The sequence below is a fragment of the Rousettus aegyptiacus genome, unplaced genomic scaffold (assembly GCF_014176215.1).
Source record: "Rousettus aegyptiacus isolate mRouAeg1 unplaced genomic scaffold, mRouAeg1.p scaffold_m13_p_1, whole genome shotgun sequence".
NCBI lineage: Eukaryota > Metazoa > Chordata > Mammalia > Chiroptera > Pteropodidae > Rousettus > Rousettus aegyptiacus.
This window is the reverse complement of record NW_023416284.1, coordinates 28,927,704-28,949,330: the sequence shown is the minus strand read 5'-3', so window position 1 is coordinate 28,949,330 and position 21,627 is coordinate 28,927,704. Positions and strand designations below refer to the sequence as shown.

Sequence of the window (21,627 nt, the reverse complement as noted above, 5' to 3'; positions counted from 1 at the left end):
GCCCGACACATAGAAAGTACTCAGAAGGTGTTAGCTATTCTTATAAGAAGTAGTGCCTATGCTCCTGCTTTTGCCCGCAGTCATTTCACTTGCAATAAAAAGACTGGCTTTAAATGCGTCTGGTATGGTTAGTTTAAGGATAGGAAGTCTCTGGAACTAAATAGGAGGAGAACAGTTCCCCTGGGAAGTTGGAGGAATAACCCTGGAACTTGTTAATTAAGATCTTGTTAATGAATCTGCTTGTTAATGGTCTATTAAATAATCACACAGTGAAGTTTACCGCAGAAGTTAAGCCTTCTTCAAATGCTTGCTCTTTGCAGTCGTCTTGGCCCAGCTCTGACTTCTAAAGATACTCTCCTAAGGGCAAGCCCTTCCAAATCCTTCCCAATCTGACATGGCCCTCTTCATCATACTCACCCACCTGGAGAGCGTGGCTATTTTTGCAGCCTAGGAAAGGTCCTGAGGCAAAAAGCCCCCTTCATCTTCATTTTGCCTGTCATTTCTTAGGCTGAGGGATTATGCCCCTGAGCCAAAACATTCCCCTCCACAAAGTAAGAATAGGGTCACTGGCCCCAGAAACTGAAAAACATAAGGGTGCTACGAACTTTGCTGAGAGGATAGGCAGAGGGTAACATTCCTTTCAGCAGGAATCTGATAAAATAAAATTTCAGGTGAGATGTTACAGATTTGTATAGACAGTGGTTTGCCCACCTACTTCACAAAAAGTCTACAAAAACTTTTGTCCCAGGCCACCTAGGAAAACAAACGCTGCCGGGAATGCAGACCCTTCTGGAGTCCACCTTCAAGGAGGAGACAGCATGTAAGAGGGCTCCCTCTAGGTTGGCTGTTTAGGTATTTCATAAACTATTTTAGTGTCTTAAGACCATTCTTAGGCAGAAGTTCTTGTATTGTGTGTGCATGTGTGTGTGTGCGTGCGTGTGTGTGTGTGTGTGTGTGTGTGTGTGTGTGTTATCTGTGTGGTGGGGGGGGAAGCATTTATACAGTTACTTTTACATTAGAAAACACGTCTGTATTATCTTTTCTGATTCAACACTCTGTAAGGTACAGCAAGGCGTATTCTCCAGCTCCCATTTTAGATATGAATTACTAGGACTCAGAAAAACAAAGTGGCTTACCCAAAGTTACACAGCTAGGAAAGGACAAGCCAGAGCTCCTGGCTCTGGGCTCTTGTATCACTGAGCTGTTCCCAATACCTCTAAGTCTAGTCATCTCTTCCCACTTATAAATGTGCCAGGAGGTACCCTGCCCTGGGTGGTCCTTCAGACTATATCAAGGTCAGTAGAGTCATCTGGCAACGATGAGCATAGTTCAGCTGAGAAAACAATGGTCCTGGGTTCACTTATTCTCACAAGTACTTTTGAGCTAGGTGCTACATGAGGAGAAACACTGGATGACTGCACAAGGAGACAGACATGGGCCCATGGAGGAGGAATAATTAAGCAAATAATACAATACAATGTGATGAGTGATTCAAAAGGGGTAAATATGCTGGGAAAAGGACACCACCATCCCCCCCTCCCCAGTCCATCTACGAGTGTACAGGTGTCTGAAGCCGCCAGAACCTAAGAGCAGATTCATGTCTGCCCACTGGTAGCTGCCCCCAGAAGGGTAGGCTTAAAGCAGATTGACAATCTGCAGGTGCTGGTGAGTAATTCTGCCACTGAGAGATTCCTCTAACCCTCCAACCCTTATTTCTTTACAAATGAGCATTTTAGCATAAGAAGAAAGCTTAAGGGCTGGGCAAGAGGAGAGAGGAGGCTGGCAAAAAACCCTCTCCAGCCCCTTCTGGGCAGTATAACAGCCTGAGAAGACACGCTGGCTGGGGCCCAAGGAGTACCAAAGCGCAGCTGGCCTCCTTCACATCTGGCTAAGCACCACGAACCCCTCCACTGGGCCGCCTCCTAATTACAATACTGCCCCAAGAAAGGGGTGGTCTGTGCATATACAGTCAGCTGATCGGCAATCAGAGAATAAAACAGAAAAGACCTGAGGCGGAGCAAAGGCAAAAGGGGGGGGAGGGGACAGGGGGGCGGGAGGTGGGGACTAGAGGCAGCTGGACAGATCTGACTCCTGACAGGAGACCGGAGAAAAAAAGGCATTGTCAGGAGCAGATCCTGTTTCTTTACTCAGATCATTCCCGGGTTCCTCAATGGAATCCCAGCCTCTTCCTCTCTACTCGCCTAGTCCTAACTCTCTTTCATCCAGGGCCATACCCCCTCTGTGAAATCTTCCCTCTGAGACTTTCACCTGAGATGAGTGATCCCTAAACTTTAAGGAGCATAAGAATTACCTGTTTACTAAATCCGCAGATGTCCAGGCCACATTCCCTGTGATCCTGATTAGAAAGTCTGGTGTGGGCCCTGGGAATCTGCAAAATAAACAGCATTCTCCACCCTGACCCCTCCACTACTACCACAACTGATCTGGAAGCAGGTGGTCCTTAGATCACATTTTGAGAAACATAGCCTTGGGGATTACTCCTCCTGAAATCCCAGAGCGCTTCTGGTCCATTATTATATATTATCATACATATATATGTGTATGTGTGGTGTGCGTACACACACACACACACACACACACACACACACGGAAATATATATGGAAATACCTATGTATATCTTCTAACTACTTACCTTAAGTGTAAGGCCCTTAAGAAGAGGAAGTCTCATCTCCTACTTCTCTGACACTCCTGCAAACAGCACAGAGCACAGTGCTCTACACACAGGAGCTCAGGAAATGCTGTGGATGTGCTGAGATGATGACGATAAGAGGCCGGGGGAAGGAAAACCACAAGAGGGATGGCAGAGTATAGAGGCCCCAGCTGGAAGGAACTGTTTTTAGTATGCCCACATGTGCCAGGCTGGAACAACAGTTTGCTTCTCCTTTTTTTTTTCTTCTTCAGTAGTATTGGCACTACACCGCCTACCCTCCCTCATGAAAGTCAAGCCTGAGCAATGCACCACCCACTGGAAACTTTGCCAAGAAATCCGGCCAATAATCCCGGTGCTATGTGGCTTAGTTTAATGGCTAAGGAAGGGCTCTAGGCTTTGAGACCGACTTGTCTCTGTGCAGGACAAAGTATAGAGCTGAGCATGAACTTCAGTAAAAAGACCAGGGTCCTCGATCTACCTCACTAAACATCCACAGGGTAATGACTCTCCTTCATTTCAACAAACATTTCCTGTGTGTCTACTTTGTACCAAGCATGTTTCTGGGTGCTCATGGGTCTTAAGATATCCTATGTCATTGGAAAGTATTTCATAGTGACTTTATCTTTAGAAAGTAACTTTATAAGCAAGACTCTCTAGGATGCGGGGCCTCAGAACCACATAAGCACAAAACGGACATTCTCAAGAATGCCTGGCTATAGGATGAAGTACTATAGAGATCTGAAGGCAGGCCTCAGGCCCTGGCAGAGAGAAATTCTATTCTTACTTTACTGTGAGCAATTCTTGGCAGCTCTGCAGTTCTTTCTTCCACTCTCAGGTGCTATATTTTGTCCGGAAAAGTGAATGGCCACACCTAGCCCCTTTGAATAAGTAACTCCTTGATTTTCAGATGTTGGCTTACAGGTCACTTGCTTAATTATTCCTCCTCCGTGGGCCCATGTCTGTCTCCTTGTTCAGTCATCCAGTGTTTCCCCTCATGTAGCACCTAGCTCAAAAGTACTTGTGAGAATAAGTGAACCCAGGACCATTGTTTTCTCAGCTAAACTATGCTCATCGTTGCCAGATGACTCTACTGACCTTGATATAGTCTGAAGGACCGCCCAGGGCAGGGCATGTCCTAGAACAAGGCAGGTACTCAGTAAATACTGGTTAAGTGATCAAATGAATTAATGAGTGCATCACACTCTCTATCAAGATGGAAACAGAATCATGCCTCATGTACTCTGCTACAGTTTTATCCACAATGCCACCAATAAATACCTAAGATAAGACGAAGCGGCACTATTCCTTCTGTGGTATCACTCCTGTACAGCAGTTGAACTGAGGCCCTCAGGATCACCCTGATACAGACTCCAGGCGGCATATGACTTGATCAAAGATGTATGCAATGCTCCAAAGTCAATATAATGTCACCAAGAGCCTGAGAGTTGTACCAGCCATAAGCCACAATGCCAGCTCTGTCACAGACTTGATGGTAAGATCGCTTAACAAGTCACTCAACTCATAGACTCAGCTTTTTTACGAAGAGAGTATTAGGCCCTTCAGCAGCAGGTACTCTCTTTCAATAAAGAACAAATGGCAATAAAAAGAAAGCTACCCACACCACGATGGGAGGTTGGAAGAAGAGGACAGCATTTACAGTTAGGCATCTCTGTGGTTAGTAAAGGGTTAAGCCCACCCGTCTGTCTGGGGATCTCTTACCCGTAAATCAGCCTTGACTGCTGCTCAGTCTGAATGAAGCCCCACCAGGTTGGCCTGTCAGGAAGGAAGCCCATGCATCCAGACTTTTGTTGTTCTAAGGTTTTTTTTTTTTTTTTTTTTTTTAAATTTTACTGCTCAGGAAGGAAGCCGAAGCCTAGGCCCTAACTGCAGTCCCGCTGATTACTTACCCTCGCATGCGCTGCTGCCTTACTTCTCTATCTACCACTTAGACCCAACTCTCCTTTTCTAGAATCCCTTCATGACTATGATTTTGGCCTTGGGGCCTAAATCCTAGACTTTCCCCCCTATTTAAAAACTGAAAATTAAGACAGCATCTCCCTTCCTGCCTCCCATACACCTTTGTGTCTGTATGTGGCAAGGACTGGAGATGGGGAGAGAGAAGTGGGCGCTCCATGATCTAGAGACATTTTGTCCCCCACAGTGACCTGAACCCCTTCTCTTAAATGGAGCCCATGAAGGAAATGATAGATATTGAGATATTGGACAACCGGCCTCTGATGGCTATTTCTGCTACACACATACATGAAAAGACTTTTCAAATATGAACTACTATATTTAAATAACAGACTCAATTCCAAGGTCCTCAGGCAGAGGGTCAGTCTCTCCCATTCCCATCCTCCTACTCCCACCTCTTCCACTGACATGCAGAGTCATTCTCTAGTATTTCCAAGCCCCATAGGGCTTTCTCTCTACAAAGAGAAAAACACTGAGTTTATTTGTGCGCTGAGGGTAATGGACAGCCCTCTTTTACTCCTAGGAGAAGCACACAAACGCTATGGAAGAGGCCCGACCCCGCCCAACCCTGCCCTCCCCTTCCCCTGCTAATCCCTCCCCGGCAGTCCCCCCTCCCTAGCTCAGTCCTGCTGCTGTATTTCTCTCCTGACCTACAAGGCCCCTTCAAGCCCCATCCTAAGCCTCCCCCAAGCAGAGACAATCCATCATGCTGTGGGACTGTGACACGCACAGATGGGGGAAGGTTCACAGATTTCTCTTACATAGGCAAGAGGGTAAAAGTGTCTGTAAAACTTAAAACCTAAGGACATACTTGAAACTCCAGGACTTTGAATTTGAATACTAGTTAAATACCATTACAGCAAATCTGATTACAGCCCAAATCTCTATCACACACAAATTCTAATGGCCCATTTATTTCAAACACTATCTGATAATGCAAAATTCCAAAATAAGAAAATCTGATGAGATTCAGATTTTCTAACCTGGGCCACTGCCTAGATATCTAACCTTAGTCAAGTCCCTTCCTGACTCAAAGAGATTCAGTGCCTTTAATATTACCTTGCTTCTAATTCTAAATAAAATGGAGAGAGAAAGAGGTCAGAGGGACACCAGGGCTAATCCTGGTGGATGGATAATAATGAAGGGAGGTGAAGCAGCTGGCTATTACAGAAAAGGGCTCTGAGCCTTTCTCCCTCCCTCTTTCCACATTGCCATGAGGCATGTGAAAGGATCCTACATACATGTAGCTATTAATGACCGTGTTTGGCTACATCAGTGCTTTAACAATGAAGACTATACCACCAGATTGTCTCTGAAATAATAATAGTCGTTAAGTATTAGTATGTCGAGGAACTGTTTTAAGCATTATCTATGTATTTAATGTCATTCAGTCCTTCACAACAACCTTTAAGGTTGTATAATTCCCACTTTACAGGTGAGAATACTGAGGCCCAGAGAGGATAAGTAATCTGCCCAGGGTCACAGAGCAAGTAAGCTAAAGGGTCAGGATTTTACTCCGGATGTTGAACTCATAACTACTGTGTTACATTACCTCCCTACTTTTGATCTGAAACACCTTCAAACTGTGGCTCAAAGGGACAAATAGAGAGCAGTTATTCTTCTAACATGTATTTTTAATGCAAGGCCACTCTGATTTGGTTAATTCAAACCCCAAAAAGCAAGGTTAAATGAGAGCAATACAGGATTAGCTGGCACCTAAATGGGAATCATATACCTGAAGATAAAGCAAAGGTCTCTCCAGGGCTGGCCCTTTCCCCCTCCCTACATCTTTCTAACTGCCTGCTGCTCTAAGATGGATGCAAAGCCATAAGTCAGCCTGCAAATGAATTTCAGTGGAAAAAGACAACCCTCATCTATGAGTCACACTCAGGCTTACTGGGTTTGATTTCTCATGAGACCGTACCAAAAGGTTCCTTCTTCACACATGCAGCTCTAGACTTTCCTAAAGCTCATGTCCGCTGAACGGAATGTACTGGATGCAGCACCATGTCTCCCCTACCAAAAACACAACTTTCATTTCCTCTAGGTCATCTTCAATCAGAACACATTCTACAGAGAAAATTGACGGTAAAATGTCTGAATTGCCAGATGGTTATATGTGTCTACAAAACCCTCATATCACTTGTCTGTTTCCAGCTTCGACAAGGATCTAAGAAGAAACTTTTTTTTTTCCTCTAAAATACACACCAAAAGAAGATCTGTATTTGTGGACTCCATGATAAGGGATGTAATGCTGTGAGAAAACATTTGGGAAGGGCATAGACTTTGATCTTAGGTTTCTACAGAGAAGAGCACATTTTAGATTATTTAAGTTATGAAAGAGTTTTTAGTACTCAAAATTATCAACAAAATAAGTCTATATTTGAGAAAGGTAATTTCACTTATCTCTTGAAAAACTCCCTACCTACTTTTGTCATCATCAAACCTCAGGGCATAAGCAAGTTCTTCCTTTCTTTCTGCACACCTCTACACCTTGGGCATGGCACAGACTTATACCCTCCAGTGCCGAAGAGTGGCAAATTGATGAAAATGTAAGGTAAAAATTAGATCATAATCACCACCACATCAACTTATCCAATATTCAACATTGAACTCTTCAATGTGATTGGCATGAATGCAAGAAAAAAGATTTTTAACACTAAAACTAAAATGTGATTAAGGTAATAGAAAAGTCCGATCCACTGGGTAACGCTGGAAGGGAATAAATTACTCCCATGTACTTAGCATCTACCAGGTTTACTTATTCGCACCACAGCCTATCATTTCTCCAGGCCTAACCCTAGTTCCAATTCAGGACTTTTTCCTGGAAAAGGCATAAGAGACAGGCTAAGCAGGTGAAAGTTCTTTTACAAAAAATTCTCCTCCTTGCCCCAAAGACAGAGATATTTATAAATTTCCACCCCATAGCACACACTTTGAGGTTACAGAAGATAAAAACACACTGTTCAACCACAAATGCCACAATTTAAATTATATTTTAATAAACTTTTTAAGGCATTTTAGCTGATATATAGCAATAAGTTATTCTTAAGTCTGCAGTTCATCGTTTTCTAAGAGGGTAAAACGACACCGGGAAATGTTTAACTGTTGCAAGAGAATATTCAAATCCAAAAATTATTGTTTTGGTGTTAAAATCATGTGGGTTTTACAATAAAATGTATCATCACTCCAAATCTCAAGTATTTCTAAAGAGTACATTCCAACGTGTTGATATTTACTAGACAAATGTGGTAAATAAGTTAAAAAATATATTTAAAAAACATTTAAAAATAACTCTATTAAATGTATTATCACCCCACATCCTGAATATTTACGAATACATTTCAATGTAAGCTAATATTTATAAACCAAATGGGTGTAGGTAATAAGGGTTAAAAATAAGAAAAAAACGATATAAAAATATAATTCTATTTTTCAGTTTCCTTTTTTCTGCCTAATGAGTGAAGGGGGTGGGGAGTGAGATCAACTTTTGTTATTTGGATACAATGTGTGTTTTTTGTTTTCAAACAAAAAAGGGCCAACAAATAATCAACCTGGGGCCACTGACCGGAAGGCAGCCCCGGAAAACTTCCCGTGGGAAGAGTTCCAGAAATCGCCCGGACTTTAACGAGCCCCGCTGTGCTGGCTGCGAGCCTCAGACAGTCAAAGGCGACCGCGACTCGCCTCGCCCGAATACCAGCCATCCCTCAGATTCGCGAAGGCCTGGACTTAGGAAACATTCCCCGAACGTTTTACAGATTTGAACTGCAAGACGGGGAAAACATCTCGAATCTACAGGAGAAACCTCGGAGTCCGCCGGTGCCGAGGGATCGGCTCGCTCCCGATGCGCCTGTACACGTCCGTCCTCCCTCATCAGCGCGCCCCGGGCCCTTCCCACTGCCTCCTCCCACTCTCGCCACCCCCTGCCCCCCTTGCCCCCTCCTTCCGCAGAAGCCACCGCCACACCCGCGCAGTGGCCACCTCGTCTCTTCACTCCGCCACCCGCCCACCGGCGCCGCCCGCCAGGTCCCCCAGCACCCCTACATCGGCGTGGGCGTGTCCCCGCCCTCTCCCCTCGCCCTGTCCCCACTCTCTCTCGGGCCCAGACGCCGTGCAGGAAAGCGACGGAGGGCTCGGCTCCGAGTGCGACCAGGGGGAGCGGGACGCGGAGGGCGGGGCGGGGCGGGGCGGGGGTGCGGGACGAGGTCGGCCCTCGGGTCCCCACCGCAGGCGGCGGCAGCGGCGGCGCGAGGCTCGCCCGGCCCGGGGCAGCGCCGAGAGTTCTCCCGTAGCCTCCAAGTCCGGCTGCGCGACGGTGAAGTCACCAACATTTCTGGAACCACTTGAAAGGCATCTCAGTGGCGGAGGCTGGGGAGTCTTTTTTCAAGTGAGCCAACAGGGCGCACTCTGTGGTCCTTCCTCCCCCGGCCGGGCCTCGAGGCTCTCCGCGCCCCCTCCCCCAAACGATCAATTACCAGCCACCCTTCTGCCGGGAGCGGCGAGGGGCTGGCTGGCGGCCGCGAGGAAACAGCAGCCCGGATCACTTCTGCATGACAATTGATGGGAGGGAGGGCGCGAGGCGAGGAGGGAGGACGGCTGCGGTGTCCGTTTTCTCACCATGGTGATTAGGCATTCCGGCCGTGCGAGGAGGCAGCCGCCGACCAGAGCCGCGCGGCGTGGAGCGAGGACGGGGAAGGGAGCTAGAGCGGGAGCGGGAGCGAGCCCAGCCGCGGGGCGGGCGGGCGGGCGAGCGGCGCGCCGAGCCAAGCCAAGCCAGGCCAGATGGCTCTGCAGCCATCAGGGACTGCTCCCGTCCAGCCTGGCCCCACTTTAGCTGTGCAAACATTTCTTTATCCCAACAAGACAATTAAACCCAGCAGCATGAAAAGGAGTCTCCATGACTGTGTTGGGAGTGAACAACCAGAAACAACCACACACATCACAGGAGTTCTTAAAGGGACTCCGGGAGAACCTTGGGGGCAGCTGAGCGACAATCAGGCTATGTCTGAGCAGTCAGTACAGAGGAAACCATCTGACCCATGCCGGTTTGGTGATTCGCTGACTCTTTCACGGTGGTCATCTGCTCCAGCTACAGTCTAGTTCAGTCTGGCGACCTGAAAACTGCCCCAAACATTTTCTCCAGCAAGAGCAATTCTCCTAAAAGCTCAGATAAGGATCTCTCCTCACCCTACTCCCAGAGCCCTGGGGAAGTATCCCCACTAACAGCATCCTCATGATGTGGTTGGCCCTTCTCATTCGGGGCTGCCCTGGGCCTATGGATATTCAGTCGATTTGATTCTTAGGACATAGGGTCTTCAACGTGTATGCCTTTATAAAGACGCCTTGCACCGTACAAAATACCATCAACTCAAGGCTTTTGGGACCTGAGGACGAAAGCAGAAAATCCAGGAGATGCTGCGAACCACCAGTTCCCTGCCTACCTGTGAATCTGCCTGACCACAGGGAAGGGCCAAGGAAAGAGGGCCACTTACGGTCAGTGCCCAGTGCCCATCCCTGAGGTGAGTGGGAAGGCAGGGCCAGTCATCTCTCCACACAGGCAGTTCTGGTCCCTCTCAGCCCTTGGGTGAACATGCACACCAGCCAACTCCAATTGGGGCCAAACACCGTGCCACCCAGGCAGGAATCTGGGCACAGGGGCGGCCCACAGAGAATAATCAGGAAATGCACATAAGAGCCAGAGTGCTAAGGGGTTAATAAATGTATAGCATTCTAGCACAAGGCAGCAGACAATACTCATCTTCCCTTTTGTTGTAAAGTTTCCTTAATGAGGAAATGTTTATTTTAAAAGCCTTGGGAAACATATCTGTAGACGCTTCATATGTAAGACACACGTGGACTATTTGTAATTGGTCCATAAATTTTAGCATCATTTCCCTGGACAAGGAGCCTTGGGAGACTGGTTCTGGGAGTGACAATAAACAGGAGTTACCTCAGTCCCCTTCCTGGGGAATTATGCATCCTCCACGAACGGCTTCTCACAAAATACTTCTCCCTTTTTCCAGGGCAAATAAGTCAGTCCTGTAGAGTAAAGGCTTCTTTTTTTTCCCTTAGAGCCCAACACCTACCTTGGGAATCACCTGTGATGCCAGGTAGATGAACAAGCAAGCAAACCGGAATCATCTACTAGGAGAGACAATACTTTACCCAAATAGCTACATTTATTTCTACAAAAAAAGCATATTTAATCACAAAAGAAACTCTGACTACCCCAAATTGAAGGAAAGAACACCATGTCTGCAGGCCCCTCTTTCGAATGCTCTCACATGTGGACATATCTGCATATGGATGCAGTCTGTGAGCAGGGGGTGGCGGAGATAGTAAAAACCGTCAGTGTTTCCATTGTAAAACTGATTTTTCATTGACCTAAAACTCAGTCATAAAACTTCTACTCTATAGAAGGGACACCCTCCCATACCTGCCCCCGCCCCCCGCAAAAAAGCCCTAAAGCTTAAAGCTTATTTAGGAGTTTTACTGTTGTATTTAATAAAACATTTTTTTTTTACATTTAATGAAAAAAAAATTCATATGAAGAGAACTGAAAAATGTTTAAACCATATTAGAAATTAACTCTTAATTTTAAGAATAAAAAACTAAAATACATGGTTTATATAATATTGGCTATCTGGGCAAAAGCCACTGTAACCTATGACTTTGCCCATTTGAACACTTTCTATCCTCTCTGTTCTCGCCTCCCCATCCTCCTCCCTGCCCCATCTGCCCCTCAAGCTCTCTCTCTTTGGAAGCAGTCTTGTATACTGTCACTAGATTATCTGAGAAATATTACTTATTTCAAAAACGGTTCTGTAGGGAGGACCTGAAAGGCATCTAGTGGGAATAATCAGGCCTTCTAACGGCCCTTAAATATGTATTTACATAAAACAGACCATAAATATTCTGACACCCATCGGCATATGACAGGAGCCAAGAAAGCTGCTGCAGACTTTGTCACGGTACCTCTTCAACCCTTTCCGACAGAAAAATGTTTCTCCTGCCTTCCAAAAACTCAAAATCAAAAGCACAGATGCTACCCAGTACAACGCTGTGACGGCTGCTACACTGCCCAAGGAAAGGAGAAATGAGCACAGATCCAGGGTTATCACAGGGCAAGTCTCCTCTTCACTTTGCACCTTTGTTTCTTGTTAAAGATTAGTCACAAAGGCAACTCTAGATAATAATACGGGTGTACAAACACCCTACACTCACAGACATGCCCACAGGTTGAATATTTGTGTAAGAGAAATAAGAGAACACAAAGTACTCTCTAAAGGAAGAATATTTTAAACAAATAGAGGAGAAAGGGCTCCAATTTATATAAGCACAATTTGAAATAAAGAAGTTCCCCACCCTTCTGATCAGAATCTCATTAATTCCAAGGTCAGAATTCCATTTTACTTTGGGAGACAGACTCATTTAATTTTTCTCCATCCAGGCGTATTCCTATGTGAGGGATCCATCTCCATGGGGGATGGCATCACCACACAATGCAAACCAGGCAAACAGAAGAGTTATGGCTTTGACACTCAGAGGGGAATGGATATCCACATCTATGAGTTCTGACTTGACTAACAAGCTTCCTCCTCCTCTGGGGGTCTGATACAGGTTTGGGCTAAAAAGATAGAAAAATGGAGACAAGCTGGATTTGTTAGGAGAGAAGAAAGGAATCTTGATCTCCAGATGTTATTTTGTGGCATATTAGTTTTGAGAGGATTTCATTTTCAACTTGTATTTGGAGAAAACTGGGGCAGAATTGGTCACACCCTAAACCAGAGTAGTTTTAGCCAGAGGTCAGATTACAGCTAGCCTTGATCACTTACACCCTAACAAATGAAAACTAAACTAAAATACAATAAAACAGACCAACACAAAGCCAATCCATGTTCAGCGGGTCTGTCTAAAAAGCAGGATTACAACACACATGTCAGCTGTACAGAAAGGAAAAAGGTGGAAGAGGAACTAAAGCAGAAGTGAGAGAGCACGCGGGCAGTTGTGCTGTCATACAGCAGCCTTCTCCCTTAAGTGGGGAGGTCTCAGGCTTACAGACGCTGACATAAAAGACACACTTGCAACATATTTCAAAACCAAAGAGCGATGGATTTACAAGGCAGGTTGATTTTATGATGACTTTTATTGAAAAGGTACGCTGGGTTTAGGCAGATGCCTTTTAGCGCAGGAAAGTTAACACAGTGCCTAATTCAAGGAGACAGCCTGAGGAAGCACTGCCGACAGGGGAGAGAGCTGCAATGTCTCTATTACTCTCCTCGGCATCATAAAGAGAAGAGAAAAAATGGTATTCGTGCGGGTGGATATAGAAAGGACGGGAGCACAAAAAAAAAAAAAAAAATTAGAGAAGAGGGGAAAGCAAACCTCAGATGTAGTTTTCTTAAGAAACTAAAATGAAACAAATCTTAGAACAAAGGGTAGGGTGGAAAAACACCCTCAGTTCATAAATTCTCACCAGGTTTGGAGAAAACTGCTCACAGCCCAAAAGCTTCAAAACACAATTATTTTCTGATTATATTAAAGAAGATTGCAGTGTTCAGCAGTCCTAGTCTACAAGTTCCAAATCAAGGTTTAGTTCCAACTATTAGTGAGGGTAGCCAGAGCCCAACAAGGCACTTGGAGAACATGCGAAAGCTGCTCCATAAGCAGAAATTAATAATAGTTGTGAATATCAAATATGGAGCAGTCACACAGGTCAACTGTGTCTTGTCCTAAAACTGAGCCCCAGGATAACTATCCAGTAAACCTGTTAAATTCCAAGAGGAGTGAGCTTTCTAGCTTTGCAATTGCAAGGGAAACACAGCTGTTTGAAATGCTTTATGGTGATTGACGACACCTTTGTCTAGCTCTGAAAAACAGCCCGATGTGGACAAGGGCTGAAAGTTGTGAAAATAAAATCTCATGGATGTGATACAATGGAAACACTAAAAAATAATACTGAGATCAGAAAAACATAAGGAGGATAGCAGAGAGAGGCAGGATGGATGAGTTTCTTCAGGTCCCCTAAATTCCCTAGGAACCTACACTTTCAATGAAATGACATTCGCTCCAGTACCTACATGGCACCCTTCTTCACTCCAGGGTCCCCAGGGAATAAGCCGATATGCCCTGGAGAGAAAGGCAGTGCAGAGGCCAACATGCCTCTGGCTACCTTCAGAAAAACATTTCCTACAGAACTCTCAATGCTTACTGACAGAGACAAGTAAATGTTAGCACTCAACTGTGGAACAGGAAGGAGTTGGCCCTTCCCATCACTAGGAGCAGGAAAAAGGCCACCGACCTGTTGAACCGACCTGTAAGGCAGGGCTTACTGGGAGTAGGGAAGGCTCACACCAAAGTACTTACATCGGTCATTCCGATCCTCTGGGCTAGATGAGGCTTCTCGATCTGAAATGAGGCCAGAGACAGCGAAAATCTTCTTCCCAGTGTCGTCGACCTTAAGTGAACCGGGGGAGCTAGATGGCAGCTGTGTCCCAAAGTCATATTCCTTGCCATCTGCATCTGAGAACCGCAAGTGGGGAGATTCTGTGTCATGGCAGTTCTTCAGTCGTTTGGCTGGTGTAAAGGCTGACTGATAACTCTCCCGGTCCTCAGTGGAAGCAAAGGGACGGAAAGCCCCCACACCACTGTGATTCAGCATACTGATTGGGGTACAATCTAGATTTGGGGGAGCAAACTGAGGGTGGAGGTGTAGTAAAGAAGGGGGAAAATCACGATTGGCAAAAGTGCCTGGCACCCCACCTTGCCGATGGTACATAGAGGCAAAGGTGTAGGAACCATTGGTGAATGGAATATGCACGTCCTTGTCTACTGAGACAGGTACACCAAAGGGTCGTGGCTGCTGACAAGGGATGGAAGCATCGCGGCTGGCCTCAGCCGTAGATGCCAGGACCATTAGTGCTGGGGATGCCAGTGGGTTGGGGAGGTAGGATGAGTTCTCCATCTTGAAGGCTGCCCGATGTAAGTCCATTGGAGTTTCTTTCTATAGCCCACGTCACAAGAAGCAGTCTTCCCCAGGAGGGAGTCCCAGCAGCACCTTGGATCAGGGCAGAGAATATTACTGGGGAATCATTCCCTTCCAAGACCTGTGGAAACAGCAAAGAGGAAAAAAGAGGGGGAAGGAAGGTCAGAGGGAGGGAAAAAATTAGGAAACCCCAAGTGATCGAAACACCATCCTTCTGGCTTACAGATGTTCGGGCAAGAGACACCATAGGCTATGGGAGCCAGTGGGCAGCAGCATCAGACCATTTTCATTCAGGAAAATCAATAGACAACTTGCTGTGATGTACGCGTAGCTGACTTTGGTCCTTACACGTTCCGGGTGAAATGCGCCAGAGCCCGGCAAAGGAAAAAAAATCATAAAACCTTCGAATACAATATTCCCTGAGCAAATGAGCTTTAGAAGGCCAAGTCACCTAGTAGAATGTTTTAAAGGGCTTCCACCTGCACACACCTCTCACGGCAGCCCTAATGTCCAGAGACCAGGATCCGCCTCTATGACTACCCCCCCACACACATATACGCATCCTTTCTTTATCTCCCCTAACGCCCTGATACTGAAAAATCCCTAAATAAAGCACATCTAGGCCATGAACATCTGTACATGTGAGGTGGTACAAATTGTACATGTGGATAAATCACACACATTGGCACTTACATAAACATACATCTCCATGTATCATCTAAGACTATTTTCAGAAAGTACTGTGTGAATGAACAACAGCAACATTATTTTTGCTGCACACTTCTCTCTCATCACACAGGCTTTCTCTTTTCTGAGCAGGAACAAAACCTTCATCAATAAAATGCCTGGCGTCTCTGACAATATTTAAAAACATAATGGGTACCTTTGGCATATGTTCTCTAGAAGCGCCAGTCTTCCAGGGGCAGCAAAGAACGGATCGGTAATTTTAGTTACTAATGCACTCACTCTTAAGTAGATTCGTAAACTGCCTTGAATTTGCCATTAACATTTAGAGCAAAATGTTAACCAAATTTCTGACTTATTTTGCTCTGCTTATTGGACCAGTCAGAGTTGATGTTCGATGAAGGCCCCTGGAACAAATGGGAGTTCGGAGAGACTTCTTTCAATTTCCCTTAAATTTAAGTTGTACATTTTCACAGCCACTAATACTGTTTCAAAATTTATTTTTAGTGGAGAGTGGGAGAAGGGCTATATACCAAAAGTCCAGATAATATAAGATGACTACTAGGACTTGTTAGTTTTAAAATATGTGTGTGCGTGTGTGTGTACACACACACACTAATATATATATACATATATATTATGTATATACTAATTAGAAACTTAAATGAAACTCAAAGTGTAACCAAAAATCACCATCTGCTACAAATTATAACCTTTAAATTGAGAATAATGTCTCAAATAAAATTTACCTCCTCCCTTAATAAAACCCACCTAGATAATGGAGTATCTCTGGTATTCCCTCAAATAGAGAAAATTCAGTTAAAATGTAGATGAATCCTCCTGGCTTAATGCAGTGCAAAGAGAGTATTTCCTTCTCCTATCCTGTAGCAGACATGTCAATGACTGTTATTAATTGGGAAGATGAGTGCACACCATCAGACTGCTTCCTCATTTGGCATCATTCCTTATAGACATCATTGCTAAATTACCAGATTATGTATCTCACATTAACGGATTTTTCTCTCTTCCAAATTTTAAATAACTTTCCTGTCAAGTTATAGCAGTGTAGAGAATGATCTGCCAAGGACAGCCAGTTAGCCTGACAAGTCTGGGAATCCTGTTCTTGGCTGTTTTCAAATCAGATTAATGGTCACACAACATGGATGCTCTGAAAGTGGGTATAAGGCTGTTCCAAGGGTTCTAAGCTGCTCTTCACAACAGAAATAACTAACTACTTGTCCATCAAAAGCAATATTATATGAGGCAAGCTGGAGAAAAGGGCAAACGTACACAGAGGGTATGTTTCTCACCCAAAATAACCAATCACCCAAAGACTTCTCTTTCTATTTTTACTTCCTGGATCACCTCATTATGGTAAATGAGTTTCATAAATTAGTAATCTGGCGACAGCACCGGACACTCCAACAGAACACGGTGAATCACTCAAACCTGGTTATTCATTTGAAACTTCATTATCCTGAAAATAAATCAACAATATTTTTCCAGGCCACATCTCTTTTACTCCACTGTGTGGGCGTTGGTCTCTGTGGGGGGAGGGGATGTGGTTTTTTTCCTTCTTTTTCTTTCTTACCCCCTCCTCACATTAACAACTTGTATAGATGAGGCTTCAGCAGACCACAGTCATTATGAAAATCTATAGTTAATACACTCCCAATGTCAAAGTGTCATGGTTTTAAACACAGAACCCAAAACAAGAAAACTAACTGACCCTCTTAATTAAAAAAATATGGATTGTAAGATAATCAGCTTGATGGAACATTTGGACGACCGTAAAGAATGGGGCAAAGGCAAAGTAAGTAACTGTTACTTTTCTGCCTCTATGCTGATTTTTTTTAATTTAGCACTTCGTGCAAATCCAGATTAAAATAACTCCAACTATTGATCCGAGCAGTGGAATTGACATTAATTTTAGTTCACTTCTCACTTTGCAAAGGGATCAATAGGAAGTAATAACAGCTGACATCCCCGCTGAAAGGAGGAGAAAGAAGGGCTGAAGACAGAAATCGAAAAGCAACCAAATAAATCATCAGCTACTTTTCCACGGCATCAGACAAACTCCAAACAGATTGCAAAAAGTCTTTGTTGAATTAACTAAACAAGGAGGAGGGATCAATCCACGAAGCTAAATAAATTGTCTGGCAGGCAGTGAGGTTGGACGGAGGGACCAACAAATATTGAGTTTTAAAAATTTCAAATCCTTGACGTGACGGGTTTGGTTCAGGTCTGTATGTGTGTGGGAGTTTGTTAAATCACAGACTCGACCCTGGTTTAAAGTGATTACAAAACGCCAACTAACTGAATAATTAGTGAGATCGCTAATTGCGTGGTTAAACATGCCAAAACCAAGACAAATGAAAGCAAGAAGCCGGCGTTTGTTACGTGAAAATGTCTGAGTCTGGGCTGATGCGCAGCGCTCTCCGCTCTCCGGCGCGAACTAGCCACTTTCGCATTGAAAAACCGAAAGCCAAAGAGAAAGTCTCAGAGAGTGGGCAATTTCCCACTCCAGCCTCCGACCATCCCAGCCCAGGGGCTAGGCTTCCTGACCCTCGCCCGGGATCAGTGTAGAAAGAAGCCGCGCTGCTGCTTCTGGGAGCCAAACCCACTTGCAAATGACTGCCACAAAGAAAGCTGCAAAGCCTCCTGCCCGGAGCCCGAGCTCAGAACGCCCACCAAACTACGATTCTGCTGGCAATTACAAAGCACACACAACACTCCTCTGCTTATTACAACAGGTGACATTTTTGTGGTCTCTGAACCGTTTCCAAAAGCCAGGAATGAAAATAATAGAACAAATTAAACGATATTTTTTCTTTGCATAAATAAACTTTTAAAAAATTAACAGGCAACTTAAAAAGCAAAGAACAATGGGAAATGGGGCCAGGGTAGTAGGGGGCTGTGAAGAACTCAGGAAAGAATTTCTTTCCTTCTTTCTTTCTTTCTTTCTTTCTTTCTTTTTCTTTCTTTCTTTCATTTTTTATTTTTTTAAGTTCACAGACTTCTTAGCTTGAAGAGAATTCCCGCACACCAAATGCCCACGGGGTATCTGGAAACACCGCTCTAACAGAAATTTTACCACCATATGCAAAAGCTCAGGAAGCATAAGGCTAACACGGTTCCAGGGCTGGGGCCAACGCCTGCGAACCAGACGTGGCCAGGTGTCGGTCCCAGGTTTGGACCTCGACCCAGGCCCGGCTTTGCTAACGGGTGCGAAAGCGAGACAGCCCGGCATGTCTGAGAGTGCGGGGTTGCGGAGCTGCCTGCTCAGTTAGTCGCTGCAGAATTCAGCTGGTAAGAGTCTTAACTGGAAAAAGCAACTCTTTTAGGAAAAAAGGAGGAGGAAGAGGTGAAGGCGAAACAACATCAACTTAGGGCCAGCGCAGAGCCCAAGCCGCCACTCCTTGGCCTGACCTCTCCCTCCGGCTCTCGGTTGCCTTTGCACAATGCATGCTTTGGGTCCCAACGACCTCCTCCTAAAACAATCTGTTTGTAACTTTGGGGAATGAAGGCGCCGGCCGGCGAAGAACCGACAAGTGCGAGGGGCCCTGGTCCGCAGCCGGACAGGGGGCTGCAGGGCAGAGGCTCGGTAGAAACTGCCTTCGATCAAAGTCCAAGCACCTCATGGCCCTGAACAGCCCCGCCCCGCGGGTCGCCCGGGTCCCGTCGCCGCGCGACACCGCTTCGCCGGACAGCCACCGGGCTCCTGGATTCCCGCTCTCCTGCAAAGGCGGGCCGGCGCGGGGTAGCCGGGCCCTAGCTGTTCCGGGACTGCGGGCCTGGGTTGCGGTGGGGAGGGCTCTGCCTCTCGCGCCGCGGCCTCGGGACCGCGGCTGCGAACGCCACTAGCAAAACAGGTGTGTGTCCCCGCTCGTTCGGTGCCTGGCCCTGGCCCCGTCGGTCACCAGCGGCTCGGCGCTGCCTTGCCCTCGGCCTTACCCCACGAAGTCCCGGAGCGCAGCGAGCGAACTCACGCCACTTTTGCAGGGTTTGGGAGGGCCCGAAGGGATGGGATTGTAAGACGCCCACATCGCTTTTCCTCGACGCTCTGTCTTTCCCCACTCAGTGCATTTTCTATTCGCAGGAAGAACCCCCGTGACTGGCGGAGGAGGAGGCTGGGCACCCCTGGCTGCTCTGCTCCCTCCAGTCTGACCCGCCGCTTCATCACTGCCCGCCCTTTTTTCTCATTTTCCCTTTCCGCTTTACATCTTAAGCTGAGTCCGGAGCTGAGGCGAGAGGCGAGGCGTGGCTGGTGGGCACCGTGGGCAGACAGCGCCCGAGTGTTCCCTCTCAGCGGCTCTGGGGCCGGGAGGCGGCGCAGGCCAGAGACCCTGCGCTGGCCTGGCCAGGCAGGGCTGAACCCCACACCCAGCGCCCCCACCCCGTGCCTCCGCCCTGTGCGACGCGCGCCCGGCTCGGGGCCCGGGCCCTGGCGCTCCGCTGGAGCCGCGGCCAGGGCCCGAGAACGCCGCATTCTTAACGGGAAGCGAGGGCTCTTCCTCTGCCTCTCGGCAGCCCGAGCCCCCGCTACTTCGGGGCTTCCGCGCGCCCTCGCCGGCTGGGGTCTACCCGGCCCTCGAGCTCTGGGAGCGGAGGACAGAGAGGGCATCCCCCCGTATGGCCTCACCACTGTGGGCGGCCTCGCCCCAGGGGCCACACAGCTCTTCGCCCAAGTTTGTGTGCCCTGGAAGAAAAGGCTTTCCCTTACAAAGCACAAAGGCGAAACGCCCAAGCCGAGCCCTGAAAAGCCCGGGGTTGGGGACGGGGGCGGCCAGAGGCTCCGGAGCGCGGTGGCGGGGCCGGGCTCCGGGCCGAGAGGGTCGCTTGGCCCGGGATGACGAGCGCAGCGCCGGTGGCCGTAGGACCGCAGCGACTAGCGCGCTCGCTAAAAAGTTTTGTTCTCAGTCGGAGGAAGAGAAATTGTTACTCAGTTTGAGGCAGGTCTAAGATAAAAATAAAACTACAAGAAGAGCAACGTGCCGCTGTCTGTACGGTGGTCCTCCCACCCAGCTCCGTAGAACCGCCGGGAGAGAAGAGTCCCGGCCCGGAAAATCCCGGGAGACCCTCCACGGGTCGAGCGGCTCTCAGGTCAGGCCGGTCCAGCCGAGCGGAGCAGGGAGTTTACCGGCAGAATTAGAAGGGTCCACCTCTGTGCCAGCACCTGCCTCCTTCCTGCCCGCTGCGGCTTCCCCCAACCCCACCCCACCTTCCTCCACGCCTTTCACACCCGCCCCCGCCAGGAAAGTAAGCGGAGCACCAGGGGGCCCAAGGCTCCTAGCCTCTCCTCGGGTACCCCGCCGGGCCGGTAGTGCCTTCTGTGGGGGTGATCGGAGTCTTTTCTCATTCGGATAGCCCCTTCCCCATCCCGCCGCCGCTTGGGGCTCCCCACCGAGTACGACCGAGTCCCGGCCCCGCCGGAAATCACCGCGGGGTACACCGGGGAGCCCGGTGAGAGGGCATTCTTGCGACCGACCCAAACAAAGTGGGATGGGGCTTATTGAAAGATAGCGAAAAGAATTCCTGCTCTCTTCCCTTGCTGTCCCCTCACCCTCCTTACTAGTCCAATTCCCGCGTCTGGTCCCTCCCCCTCACCCCCCCCCCCCCAATAAAACACATTAAGGAAAACTCAAGACGGAAAGTTTGAGTGAGACAGCGCACGGAGCGCACAGGGCACGGATGCCGGGCGGCCCCGTCGCGCAGATCTGAGGCGTGCCAGTCCACGTTCCAGTGCCTGTCCCTGACCCGGGGGAGCCGCCCGAATCCCAAGGAAACGGACCCGGAAAGTTAGCCAGGTTCCTAAGCAGCCCGACTGCCCTCATACCCACCCTTCTGGTGTGCGCACACACACACCCACATCCCTTTCTGGTCTCCATACTTGCCGTGGAAATTCCTTGGGAGAACGGTCGCACTTTTCAGGACACAGAGGGAAGAAGGCGGTGAGTGTGGTGCATGAAAAGTCCCGGGTGCGCAGGGCCGGCGGAGGCAGCGGCGGCGGCGGCGGCGGCAGCGGCAGCAGCAGCAGTAGGCGGCTGGCCCCGGGTTTGTGTTCGCGAGCTGCCTGGGATTGCATGTACAGATCAAGAGACTGGTTGGTGCGAGAGAAGGAGCAGTGCTGCCTCTCAGCGCTGGCTCTAATCAGTGAATGAGCCTCCACTCTCCCAGGGACTCGGAGACACACACACACACTCACGCGCGCACGCACACACATACGCACACATTCTCTCACACTCACACACATACAGGCACTCGGAGCACTGAATACATTAGGGCACTAAGGGACTCTGGGAAATGGAGTCC

At 47.6% G+C, this 21,627-nt stretch overlaps 1 protein-coding gene across 2 annotated transcripts in view; it reads right to left on the bottom strand.

Annotated features, from left to right (window-relative positions):
- The window catches only part of LOC118612022 (E3 ubiquitin-protein ligase RNF220), a 185,332-nt gene extending 165,883 nt beyond the window's left edge, over window positions 1-19,449 (bottom strand). The window contains exons 1-2 of one of the 2 annotated variants that reach the window (XM_036233071.1): window positions 19,270-19,449; window positions 14,013-14,752 (exon numbers count right to left, since the gene is read on the bottom strand). In XM_036233071.1, coding sequence (XP_036088964.1) covers window positions 14,013-14,637 — 625 coding nt within the window. In that variant the 5' untranslated portion in view covers window positions 14,638-14,752; window positions 19,270-19,449. Of the gene's footprint in view, window positions 1-14,012; window positions 14,775-19,269 lie in introns of those variants that run through there. The other variant, XM_036233062.1, reaches the window with a different exon arrangement.
- Between the last annotated feature and the right edge of the window lie 2,178 nt (window positions 19,450-21,627).